The sequence below is a fragment of the Cornus florida genome, unplaced genomic scaffold (assembly GCF_030987335.1).
Source record: "Cornus florida cultivar Cherokee Brave unplaced genomic scaffold, ASM3098733v1 CherokeeBrave_3.0.0_Hap2_Chr10, whole genome shotgun sequence".
NCBI classification, from domain to species: Eukaryota; Viridiplantae; Streptophyta; class Magnoliopsida; order Cornales; family Cornaceae; genus Cornus; species Cornus florida.
The window spans coordinates 105679576-105692160 of record NW_026775580.1 but is presented as its reverse complement, the minus strand read 5'-3'; the positions used below and the strand labels follow the sequence as shown (position 1 = coordinate 105692160).

At 33.6% G+C, this 12585-nt stretch overlaps 1 protein-coding gene across 2 annotated transcripts in view; it reads left to right on the top strand.

Moving 5' to 3' along the window:
* LOC132276717 (E4 SUMO-protein ligase PIAL2-like) overlaps window positions 1-12585 on the top strand; it is a 36102-nt gene that overhangs the window by 13090 nt on the left and 10427 nt on the right. For both annotated transcript variants that reach the window (XM_059778290.1, XM_059778288.1), the window contains exons 6-14: window positions 3391-3442; window positions 3817-3888; window positions 10491-10558; window positions 10647-10695; window positions 10823-10907; window positions 11002-11100; window positions 11240-11285; window positions 11598-11649; window positions 12464-12580. In XM_059778290.1, the coding sequence (XP_059634273.1) occupies window positions 3391-3442; window positions 3817-3888; window positions 10491-10558; window positions 10647-10695; window positions 10823-10907; window positions 11002-11100; window positions 11240-11285; window positions 11598-11649; window positions 12464-12580 (640 nt within the window). The remainder of the gene's footprint in view (window positions 1-3390; window positions 3443-3816; window positions 3889-10490; window positions 10559-10646; window positions 10696-10822; window positions 10908-11001; window positions 11101-11239; window positions 11286-11597; window positions 11650-12463; window positions 12581-12585) is intronic.

The following is a 12585-nucleotide window of genomic DNA, read 5'->3' as shown; positions in this document are numbered from 1 at the left end:
CTCAATTTCCTTTTCCTTTGCTACGGGATCGGGCTCCACGGGCAAAAGACTTTCCATGTAGCTGATTCTATCACCTTCTTTTTACTTGTCTTACTCTCCTACCTGAGCTTCAAAATCTTCAGAAAACTACCAATTACACATGGCAGGTTTCGACTTTGATTAAGAATAAAAAATCAAATGAAAGAAACAATAGTAATATTAACATGTATCATTAATATGACTCATTCAAGGGTTTAACACATCATAAAAATGGAAAAGAAAATTTCTCTCTTTGCTTGAATCTCTCTCTCTCTCTCTCCCCCCACAAAAACCTCCATATTCTATGTAGGAATCTTCAAGCTTGCTTCTATATATTGGGTTACCCTTTCCAGAAAGAGCACTTTTCAATGTTAGGAGACTTTTCATTTTCTTATTATTTGGGCCCTAAACTACTAGGCGACAAACTTGCCCTTGATTGCTCAGAAAGTTATCTTATGTATTTTGGAGTTGTTTTGGATCTCCTTTGCTGAAGCCTCTCGCTTCTATTTGGATCACTTGACTGCTGCTGAGTACAAGATTGTTTTATTAACTTAAAGAAAACGACTCTTTTCGAGTTTCCCTTTGGTTAACTTCTCTCCAACTTTCATTTTATAATCTGGGAATCCTGAGGGCCCCATATTATTGGTCCTATTTTTTTTTTTACTGAACTTTTGCTGATGATGACTTTATTTTATTTTTTTCGGGAAATTTGAATACACTCAGGTGTACTTGTTTGACATAGGAATACTATTTTAGTGTTCTTTATTTGTTTTTGCGTCTCCATAACTTGTTTCCAAATCTTGATTAATTTAATAAAGGTGAGATTATTAATCACGTTTTAAAATCTGCATGGCAGTTGTGTGTTTGCATGTATTTATTGATTGTAAGTTAGATATGTTTAACTGGGAAAGATTTTTATTAACGATTTGAGGTTATGGTTATTATCTCTCCTGGATGAACCTTTAGATTTGTGGGAAATTCTGACTTTATTGAAAACCCCCTTACAATTATAATGACATTATCGTAGATCATTACGGTTATATTGTTTCCTATAAGGGAGTCCTAAAAAAAAAAATTAATAATAAAAAAATATATAAAAAATAATAATAATAATTGCATTTCATCTTGTTCTAGAGGTAGGACTTTTGACATTGATCAATTTCTTTTTGTTTCAAACAGTCGGGACATCAAGAGACTTGCTTGTTCAGTATTTCCAAATTTGCCTCAAATTGGGGTGTTTTTACCCAATTCTCTCATTGTCACTGTCTGCCCCGTTGTGTAGTTATTGTTCGTTTTGCACACTTTCCGTGCTCATTTTTTTCAAAACGTGTCTACACAGTTAGGAGGCATCCACATAACAATGCCCTCACAGTTGGGAGGCGACTAATGTGTGTTTTCTTCAATGATAAACCACTCGTAATAGAACGAATCGTTGTAGGATAGGGCTATGTTGAGGGTGTCGAACCTGAAGAACTGTGATGGATTGTCAAGTATAAAATTAATACTAATTTAATTCAAGAAAAGATGATTTTGTTGTTTTCTACTTCTAAATTGCAATAAAACTGAAAATAAACTAAATTAATAAGTATTGAGATCAAGGGAAGAAGAACCTAGGGATTGACTTCACCACTAGCCTCATAACATGGTCAATTGTCTCAACTAGGGGAAATTCACATTATGCATATTCGAGAATCAAGTGGCTACCAGCACACTATAATTCAATTAAGAAAGTATATATAAATAAACACTAAGCCATAACTCATCTTCAGTTGGCACGATTGTTTACCTTACTACTCTAATCTACCATGTAGTCGTCTTCCCTAAGCATGAATTATCAAAACATTCATTCATACATATTCAATTAAGCACCATTACATGATCACTACTTAAACCAATTAATTCTAAGACATTAATTTCATCAAAAACCAATTATTTTCATTAAAAACCTAATTGTTTAGGAATACTAAGTCAATTGCTTACAACCATGCAATCAATATACATATAAAAATCTCCAAAGTTAAGAACAATAAAACCATGCTACTCGGACTAGGGTTTCATCAATTCCCTAAGGAATGCTTTAGCTACTAATGGAAAGGAAGGATATCATCATTGTTGGTGTAGAAGCCATCTCCATGGACCGCCAATTGGAATCTTCGATTTTCAAAACCCTAAAAGCCGCCACAAGGTAAAAGAACCAAGAGAGAGAAGAGCGAGATTTAATGTGTCTTCTCATCTAATTATATAGTGGAGAACAAGTCTTAATTCCCTTTGAATGACTTTACAGCTTTTGGGAACAATTAGGCCCATAAGGAAACAAAGAAGAGTGATTTTGCATCTTTCCCGCAGCTTTTGGAAGCTTTCAGGAGGTTTATGCTCGAGCTTTGGGAGGTTTAGCTCGTGCACAAATGCTTGTGCTCGGGCTCTGAGGGGTTGTGCTTGAGCTTTGCTTCAATGCTTAGCCATTTTTTTCTCTGAAATTTCCGAAGCGTCTTTTCATCCAACACTTAGTTTTTTTTTTCTTGATTTTCTGATTTGTGCTTAAGCTCTGGGACCTGAATTCTTGCAAATTTGCTCAGTCGAGTCCCAGATCGACCCAAAAGGCTCAGAACATCTCCCTTAGCATCAGGAACATTGCCATTAGCTCTAAATACATAGAATTGTGCACATCTTTAGGTAAAGACCTACAAACTTATGCACGTTTAAGGGCTCAAATATGCACTATTCAGCGCTTATCAGCGCCCGCACTTATTACTGCCCTCTTGGGATCTAGCGTTCTCGCTGGCCTGACCCTCATGGACTTTTGCATACTCCTTCCATTTTCGGAGCGGGATCCACTCTTATACCATCTGACCCTACCCGCCCCGTTGTGTGGATATTGTCCGCTTTGCATACTCTCGGTTTTCAAAACGCATTTACACATTTAGAAGACGTCCACACACATAAGTGCCAACAACCTTCCTCCTAGGCAACATCTGTCCCAACCCACTCCGTTTTGTAGATATTGTCCATTTTGCACACTCTCCGTACTCACGGTATTCAAAACACGTCTATACAGTTCGGAGGTGTCCATACATATAAGTGCCAACATCTCCCCCCAAGTGATATGAGATATCACAATCATCCTCTCTTGGGACCAGCGTCCTCGCTGGCGTGACCATCATGGGCTTGTGCGCGCTCCCCCAACTTGGGATTGACTCTTATACCATCTGTCACACTCTTTGTGCTCACGGTTTTCAAAACGCGTCTATACAGTTAGGTGGTGGGATGTCACACTTTGTCCATGATAATTTTTGTGTGTTTGTTTCATTCTTGAATAAATTATTATTGCAAATAATGATGTGTGATCGGTATTTCAATCATCTATATATGCAGATTCTATCCAAAAATGAAGATTGGCCACATACTTGCTTCACTTGAGGTTAAGGTAGGCTTTTGTATAAAATTATGTATGATTCTTCACTGTTAACATGGTAAGTCCTAAAATTTTTGAAAAATCATCCCCCCTCTGTCCCTTATTAGTTGTCCATATTTGGTTTTATAACTTTTTAAGGAGACATGCAATTAATGCATTGTCCCTATTTCAAATTACTAAGTTATCCTTCAAAGTTTAAATATATATAACACCAAGTTGTAAGATTTTTGAAAAGTTAGAAGGGTAATTAGGGAAAGATGGCATTTATTTTGTTTGACTTTTCAAAGTGGACATTTAATTTGGGACATTCTAAAAGGGGAAAATGGACTACTAATAAGGGATAGAGGGAGTAGTAAGTCTTTAACTGTTTTTATTTTGTGCTGTAGCCCGGGTATAAGGCTTTTATGGCTGACTTCCACATGTCAAGGAGTATGGTTGAACCTGCGCATGAAAAGATAGTAAGTATATTCTGCTATTAGCATCACTATTTCGAATTTGATGTTGAGTACAAAATAGCTGCAAGTAAATTTCGCTAGAATAATAGTTCCATGTTCCTATCATCTCTTTCTGTGGCATTATGGTACTAATAATGGAAGTTGATTGCCCCTTGTTAGGATTTTTAGGTATCTAATAATATAATTAGCAAATTTTGTAGGACAAAACTCAGTCAATATAACGTAATGTTTATATCGTTAGTGAGTGATTTAGAAATAGTTAGTTAGATTAGATTAAGTGTGAAGATTATGCTTGTTAAAGAAAGCTACATTAAAAGAGCAAAAAGGTCCAAGATCATCTACAAATGGCAAAATAGTCCAAGGATCATCTACAAGGTCAAAAGATGTCATCTTAAAAAGGTATGAAAAACACTTGTATCACCATTTAGGTTCATGTAGCATACATTTGTTACATGATCATATTATGAAAATTGCATTTCGAACATAAATTGTGTTTTTAGTTAGTCCACATATACAAAATTAAGGAAAAAGTGTTTTTACATGTAGTTATAAAGTGTATGTGTTAAGCTAAAAATTATAGAGCTTCCTCTTATATATGTATACGTATATACTTTCCTTAAACGTTATACAGAAGGTTTCTTATTTATGCATCGGACCATTTATGCTAAGTTTCCAAGTTTTATAAACTTAGGCAAGTCCTTGTGCATCAAGAAAAAGTTTTCCAAACATGCGTCTAAGCCTATTTTGCTGAAATCTAATTTTCCTTAAGACTTATATATTGAGTATGGATCAAGAAAACATTTTTTAGAACCTTAATGTAGAGTACATAATGTAGGTTAAAAGTCGAACACTTTGATTGAACAAAGCTAGTTATAGCATCAATCTCTTCAAGTTGGAAGGACATCTATTGAAGCATATATATCATCGATTGATCGAAGCTTCACAACTATCGGTCTAAAAGAGCAGAGTTGCATTGATCGAAATATCCACTACATCGATCGATCGAAGCTCTTGATATATAGATCATCCAGACAGTTTAAATCTTGGAATTTATTTCCTTAAATGAATTTGATTTCACTTAGTATTGAACTTGCAAATCAAGAATAAATTATTTTTATGCAGAGAAGGAAATTATTTCCTCGTAAAAGTTTTCTTTAGCGTCAAAGTATTTAACTTCGAAATCAAGTTTACTTGGAAAATAAGTTATGGGCGTGGAGAACAAGTTCAGTTCTCTATATATACTAGGTCTTGAAAAAATTCCAATATGGTCTGAAACTTATTGACAACCCTTGAGTGCTTATTCTACCGCATTAAAGCATTCTTGTTTATTTATACACGAGAGTTCTGTGTGAGAGACTATCTTGTGAGATTGAGGGCACACACATTGATATTTTATATCTTATGTCTTGCATCATTCATTATATCATCTGCATTAGATATGGTGATTATAATGCTATTTTAATATTGATAATATTGCTACGGTACGTGCTTACAACGCCAACATCAATACTTGTGCTGAGTGTGACCTCCAAAATCAAACAATCAGAAGGTGGACAAATTGGTGTCGGAAAGAGTTCGAAGTGAAGAAATAATGCATGATGGAATTGATACGGATCAACAAGATTATGTAGCTATTAGATGGATCGGCTGGAGGACGACCTAGAGATCTTTTGGATTGCGTTGAAGTAAGACAATTGGGTTGTGTGGAGCAATCAATTGTGGTGAAGCACGCATTGAAGATTTAGTGTCTTGATGAGTCTGGAGGTTAATTAAAGTTCATAGGGTCGAACTTATCTGGTTGTAATGTTTTTCTTCATAGTGAATTGCTTAGCCGAGTCAAGTCCCGTGGTTTTTTGATCCCGAGTTCAGAGATTTTTCCACGTAAATCTGGTGCGCACACGTCTCTAACCTTCGTTTACTTCTGTATCACTTTAATATTGTTTTACATGCTTAGAATGATTGATCATTTATTCCAAACGTGCTTATCAAGTTGATATCAATCATCATATGTGTATGTGAGATTAAGCAATTAACCAAATTAATTACCTTCAAGATTGATAAATTTATTTAGAGTTATTTAAAGTTTGTTTCAACTTTAATTTTAGGTGTTTTGTTTGTTTGTTTGATTTATTTATTTAGGGTCTTATGTGTATTCCAAATTGATTATCGGATAAATCAAATTTGAGAATAAAAAATATAATCCATTAAGAAAAATTCACCAATTGGTATCAGGGTTATATAAAGATCTTGACCGCTTCGTTCTTGATTGTGAGTGTCAGTTGAGATCTCTTCGGTTAGACTTACTCCTAAGGTAATTGATAAAACCACATCAATTCTTTCCAACCAAAGTGGTTATATTCGCCAGCTCAACACCTTGGCAAAATTACATCTCTTGATCTGTTGCACTCCTTTTACCCCAAAGATTGCTCATAGCTTCTCTTTGAATTCATGTCAATGCATTTCTACTGTTAACTTTATTTGATGTGTGGGTTATAGTTACAGTGTACTCAATTTTCCTTTTCAAAAGATCAACTCACTATCCTTAGGACTTGGCGACTTGCATACTGACAAATTAAAGTTGTTAGAAATTATTCCGAGTTTAATCTGTCTTTGCACTTGTCTGGTTTAAAGTGGCCTGTTCTAGGTGCTTAATCAAAACATATATGGGGTGCAGTATAAATATACTTTTAATGGAGGAAATGGTTGATCACAATTCTCATATTCTATATATTGCTTTCTCTTCCTCTTTATAAATATCTATACTATTTGTAAATGTCAATAGATTTTATTTAATTATTATATACATATTAATTTTTATTTTTATTTTTTATAATAATATATAAATATCAATATATTTTGTTTATTGTAGATATAAATAAGTTATATATATATATATATATATTAGTTTTGATATTTTAGCTTATACTTATTAATTATTCTTATTTTATGAAAATGTTTTTATCTCTTAAACAAACCATCTGATTTTATTTTGGTTCTCAACTCTACCACTATTGTTACGAGCTATATAATGTATACGTAGATATTGTGGGTCGTACGCAGCGGAATATGCTTAGAAAGTTTTGATTAATTTAAAAATAGATCTTGTGTTTTTCTAACTTACTTTATTTTAGCAATTAATAAATTAATATCATGCAATCTAAAATAAAGCAAAGTAAAGTTAGAGATGACACCAAGATTTTAGCGAGGAAACCCCAGTTGATAAAATACGTCAACTGTTTGCGTGGAAAAAACCTCGTGGATTGTGCAGTCCAAAGTAAACCGATCCACTATGCTTGAAACAAAGTACACTGAACTTTGACTCTGGCTCACACCCTATCGTTCTACCAAACACCAACTGTTGACAATCTTCTGGCTGTGCGACTCCTCGTCCAACAACAACTTGACGTCAGGCTTTTTGTATAAGAGTAGCAGGTAGATCAGACAACACTCCTCAAATGCTCTAACCCTTTCAAAGTGTGATCGCTTTTACTTCTGTTCTTCAATCATTTGAATTTAATGTAGAAGTAGATCTGCTTTTGTCTGATCAATGTAGATGCAACTGTATGATCACGATCAGGATTCGAACAACACAACTCTAAACTCAAGTGTTTATGTGTATATGTTCTAGAAAGACAAACATAAAATTCTCTAAGAATTTCTGAGACAAAAATCTTCCTAAGGCTTTTTAAGAATAAGAAACTGGTAATGTAAAAGCCGTGAATAAACCAATGTATATGACATGGTTTATATAGAGTATAGAATGACCTAATCCCTCTGAAAATAAGGAAAAATTCGTGCAAAGGATTTGGTACAATTCTAGACCAATTGGGAAACAAATCAGGAAAGGAAACTGAAAGTTGTATTGTAAACAGGATACCTTGAACCGGTTCGGAGGGGCTGAACTGGTTCAAGATTGGCAGAAACTTTTCGAAGCCAATCTTGACATCTTGAATCGGTTCAAGTTTGGCAGACTTGAATTCCTTGGTCCATTCAGCCTAAAATCATTCTACGGAAACTTCTGAAAATTATGGAAAGTGTAGAATGTATCCTAACCTGTTTAGAATCCTTCTTAATGCGTTGTTCTTACCTTTTGCTTCAAATGATCTTCAATCATGGTAAGTTTGAACAACTTCCCAGTTCTGTAGTCGCTGTCAAACTTGATAACTTTCAGAACAAGTAATTTGAATTACAACTCGACTTGGACTTGTTTTGTTTACGATAATTGCTAAAAATAAAATAATATCTCACAAATATAAATGTCAAAATAAAATATATACATTTTTTATAACTTATAATTCTTACTTTTCTTTTCATTTTCTATATAAGTTTTAATTGACAGAAAAAATTAGGAGATAATTGCTTCATAGACTTCTCCATACTCTTAACTAAACTAATATAAAATTAATTATTTATCTAATTTTAGATTTTTCATTACTCTAACTTAAAGTGCTTTATTTTATCTATCTAAATACTCTCCACCTTTCTATAGAAGATTTTATTAAATAGTTTATTGGATGGTGTATGATTTTTTGTCTGTAAATTTTATTGAGAATTACAAATGTAGTCAAACTATATTCTACAGTAATTGTGATTAAAAAAACCTTTATTTTTTTTCTATCTAAAAACTCTTCCCCTTTTGTAGAAGATTTAAGCGAGTAGAGTTAATCTGATTGTAATTGATTTTTGTACGAAAATTTCATTGAGAATTACCAATTCAATCTAACTATACTTTATATCAGTTGGATAGTAGTTAATTTTTGTACACAATTAATAATTTGATATTACAATTGGAATCAAGCTCTATCACGTACTACTACATAGCATTTTTATAAAAAAAAAATATGTATGAATAACTATTCAGATGGTGAATGATTTTTGTAAATAAACTAAATCGTGGGAATTTGATGCTCCCAGATACAGTCCAAAAAACTGAAACATTATGCTACAAAGGATCTGGATGAGCCTTCTCAATGTCATCAGAAAATAAAATAGTAAATTGGATTTCTGTGGGTCATGCCCAAATCCTCCAGAGGGTTGATTGAGGCTTGGAGAGGTTGTCTAGTGGGGGCCCAATTCCGGGATTTTTGGAGGGTTATGCCTTTGTGTGTCTGGTGGTGTATTTGGCTTGAGAGGAACAAGAGATCTTTTAAAGGAAAGGAGAATCCTATTTCTTTGCTTAAGTTTTCTATTATTTCTACTCTTTTTTGTTGGGTTGTAGGGAGAGATTATAGATCTTTAGAGGAGATTGTCAATTTTTTGGGCTCTTTGAATGTCTAGAGGTCCTATTTGGTCTTGTGTAGTTCTGTTGGGATGCGCTTCCCTTTTGAGTGTTTTTATACAATTTTACTTATCAAAAAAAAAAAATAGTAAAAGGTGCAATATCTCAAGGAAAATGAAACTTATGCACCCTTTTAAGATTATGTTGAGATATTGCACCTGCTTTAGTCACAAGGTAGTAATGATGATACCTTTCAAAAAAAAAAAAAAAGGGTAGTAATGATGGTGCAAAAAGGTGATATATATATATATATATATATTCTTCATAATTTTGAAAGTTGATTTCTTTAATGTGTAGATTGATACCTCAGGTTCTTTCATATCTTTTGTTCCTCGACATCAATGAATTTGTTTGGTATCATCATTCTATTTATCAATGGGAATTTGATGATAAACATAGTATTCAGTTTACTTTCTTATATTTCAGTTTTTCCATTAGGATGGATTGTGTTATGACTCTTGTGTAGAGTTTAAATCCTCAAACGTACTGAGATATTTTTATTTTGAAATTTCTATTTTTTTTTGTATGGTGTTTGCGGATACCAATTCATCTTTCTTTTCCTACTTATTACAGAACTTTTTGAACGAACCATATTTGTCAAAAGAAAATTTTCACAATTTTACAAAATAAAACGAAAAACAGAAGAAGAATAGATAACGGGCTTTGCATGTGCAATTTTTACTAGTACACACACACACACACACACACACACACACATACTATGCTACATAGACTCTTCAAAAGTAGTGAAGTACCCGTGTCGGACCCATATCGCTCGGACATGGGTATGGGATGTGTCCGACACTTTTGGTTGGACATGTACTTAAAAAGCATATCCAATTATTCAATTATATTATATCATTAATTTAAAATGAGTTAAATGCCTATATTGAACATTATATTAGATAAAAACATTACTTCACTCTAGAATTTTTTTTTTTTTTGATAAGTAAAATATATTAGAAAAGCATTCAAAAGGGGAACGCGTCCCTAGTACACAAAAACGAAAACCCTAAGGACCAATAGAGTCCAAAAGGTCAAATAAATCAGCAATCGAGGAGCAAGCAATTAATAAAATGAATATTTAGTTGTGTCCGCATGTCCATCTGTTTGGAGATTTGACACGTCCGACTCATGGACACATACCCGTGTCCGACACACGTACTCGAGTCCATGTAACATAGTGTGTGTGTATATATATATATATATATATATATATATATATATAAATGCATATATTGATAACTGGTGGTGTATAAAACCAAAAAAACACAGAATTATCGGTTCATTTTCTTTATTTATTTTTTTGTTTTCTATTTGCACGCAGTGGCTACTTGTAGCTCGTACGGACAGTTCAGACACTTCCTCTTGCATTATCACTCCACCTCAAGGGAAGTATGTTTCTTTCTCTACTCTGCTCTAAAATTATAATCATAAACTGATTTTTTTGTTTGTTTGTTTATTTATTTATTTATTTTTGCAGCTTTCTATTAAATGGAAAAGGAGTATGTGGAAGGAATAATGTTTCCATGGTTTGTCTAGTTATGCCTAAATCTTGGTTTGAAAATATTTTAATGCTAGCACGATATGCTTGCAGTGGTTTGATGTAAATGTAGCAGACTGTATTCAACATTTCCTTGTAATCTGCATCTGTTGCAGGACAACAGACCACAGCTTCCAACAAATGTCACAGCAATGCTCAAATATGGAATAAATCTTCTACAAGCTATCGGACATTTTGATGGTATGTTTGAAAAAAAAGAATTCACGTCCAAGTATATCTTCTCTTTGTTCAAAAGTCTTCCTGGATTTTGATCTTGCTTTAAAATGATCTACAGGTTGTTACATTATTGTCATAGCAACCATAAGTATGATATCATCTTCTGGCACTCCAGAGCTACTAGATTATCCGCAACCTGGTGCTTCAGTTGATTCTGGTAAGCGGAGTGAAAGGAGAAAGAATGATCAGGATTATTAATTGTTTCATTATTACGTGTTTTGAAATTCATGTGGATTTATCAAAAATTTGAGTTAAAAGTTCAAATGCCGAACTTATTGAGTGTACTGTATTATCAGATATTGATATCATCTCGGCACGGATTTCATTGAACTGCCCCATACGGTATGCTGTCACATCATTCACTAATAACAATTCTTGCTAAATATTTTCTGTCACGTTTGTATATTATTCTTTGTTTTCATGTATTCTTGTTGATCATACAATTTTTTTGCTTCTCCCTCTCTCTTATTAATATATATATATATATTTTTGTATTTACTACAGTGGATGAGAATATATAAATACTGAGACTGACAAGTTCTGAAGAAATTTTTAGTTGGGTTTAATTAGTGTCTTGTTGGTCCAGTTAATGTGTCAAAAAAAAAAATTCAACTTAGAATTTATGGATCTATTTTCATCTTCTTTGGTAAACAGCCAATGTCGTATGAGAACTCCCGTGAAAGGACATCTCTGCAAGCATTTTCAGGTGAGAGTTCTGTAATCTGTACTCTACAAAATTCACTGTAGCATAAGGGAAAAACTATAGTTGCTGCAAGGTGTATGGGAATGTAAGCTTGGTATTTTGTTGAGTAAAAAATGCCCATGTTGAACCCAACCTGTTAATAATTAGTTTTAAGAACTTTAACCTGGACACATTTTGTCAATCCAATGATTTTATAATTTATAGTAAATATTGCACATAATATATATTCTTTTTGGAAAATACTGAGTGGTAGGTTTTAGGGTGATCAGTTATTGGATCTTTCCCAATCGGCCCAATTCTACTGTCTGCTAGATGCTGGAAGTGTGGAACCTAATAGAATTGATGGGTTGGACATATTGTTCGGTTTCTTGTAACCAAATCTTCTTAAACCATGCACTGCTCCTATTCTCAATTCTTGGAATTGATAATCAGCACGCACCATTCCAATTCTCTGCTGTCTCCATGGGATAAAGATACATAAATACAGAAACACATGACACTCTATAAGTGCCATCTTAAAGTATTTTCAGTATTGCACACTTTAGCTTCACTCATGCTCTATACTTCCATCAAGAGTCTAATCTCACTGGATTTTGGTCTAAAAATACCATTTGGTAAGTGAATTGGGAAATTGGTGTGGCTGTTCGTTTGTTACAAACATTAGACATGCCCCACCCCCATGCGTGACATATGCTAGTTATTGCTATTAGTTTGCTCATGCAGTCTGCATTTACAGGTGCCCTAGATATTCTCAGAGTAACTGACTGGAATTTCCTTCTCTTTTTTTTTTTTTTTTTCCCCTTCTGTGCTGATGTAGTGCTTTGATTATGATAATTTTTTGGAAATAAACTCGAAAAGACCTTCCTGGCGATGTCCTTATTGTAACCAGTCAGTCTGCTACCCAGAAATTCGCATTGATCAGAATGTAGTCAAGGTAAG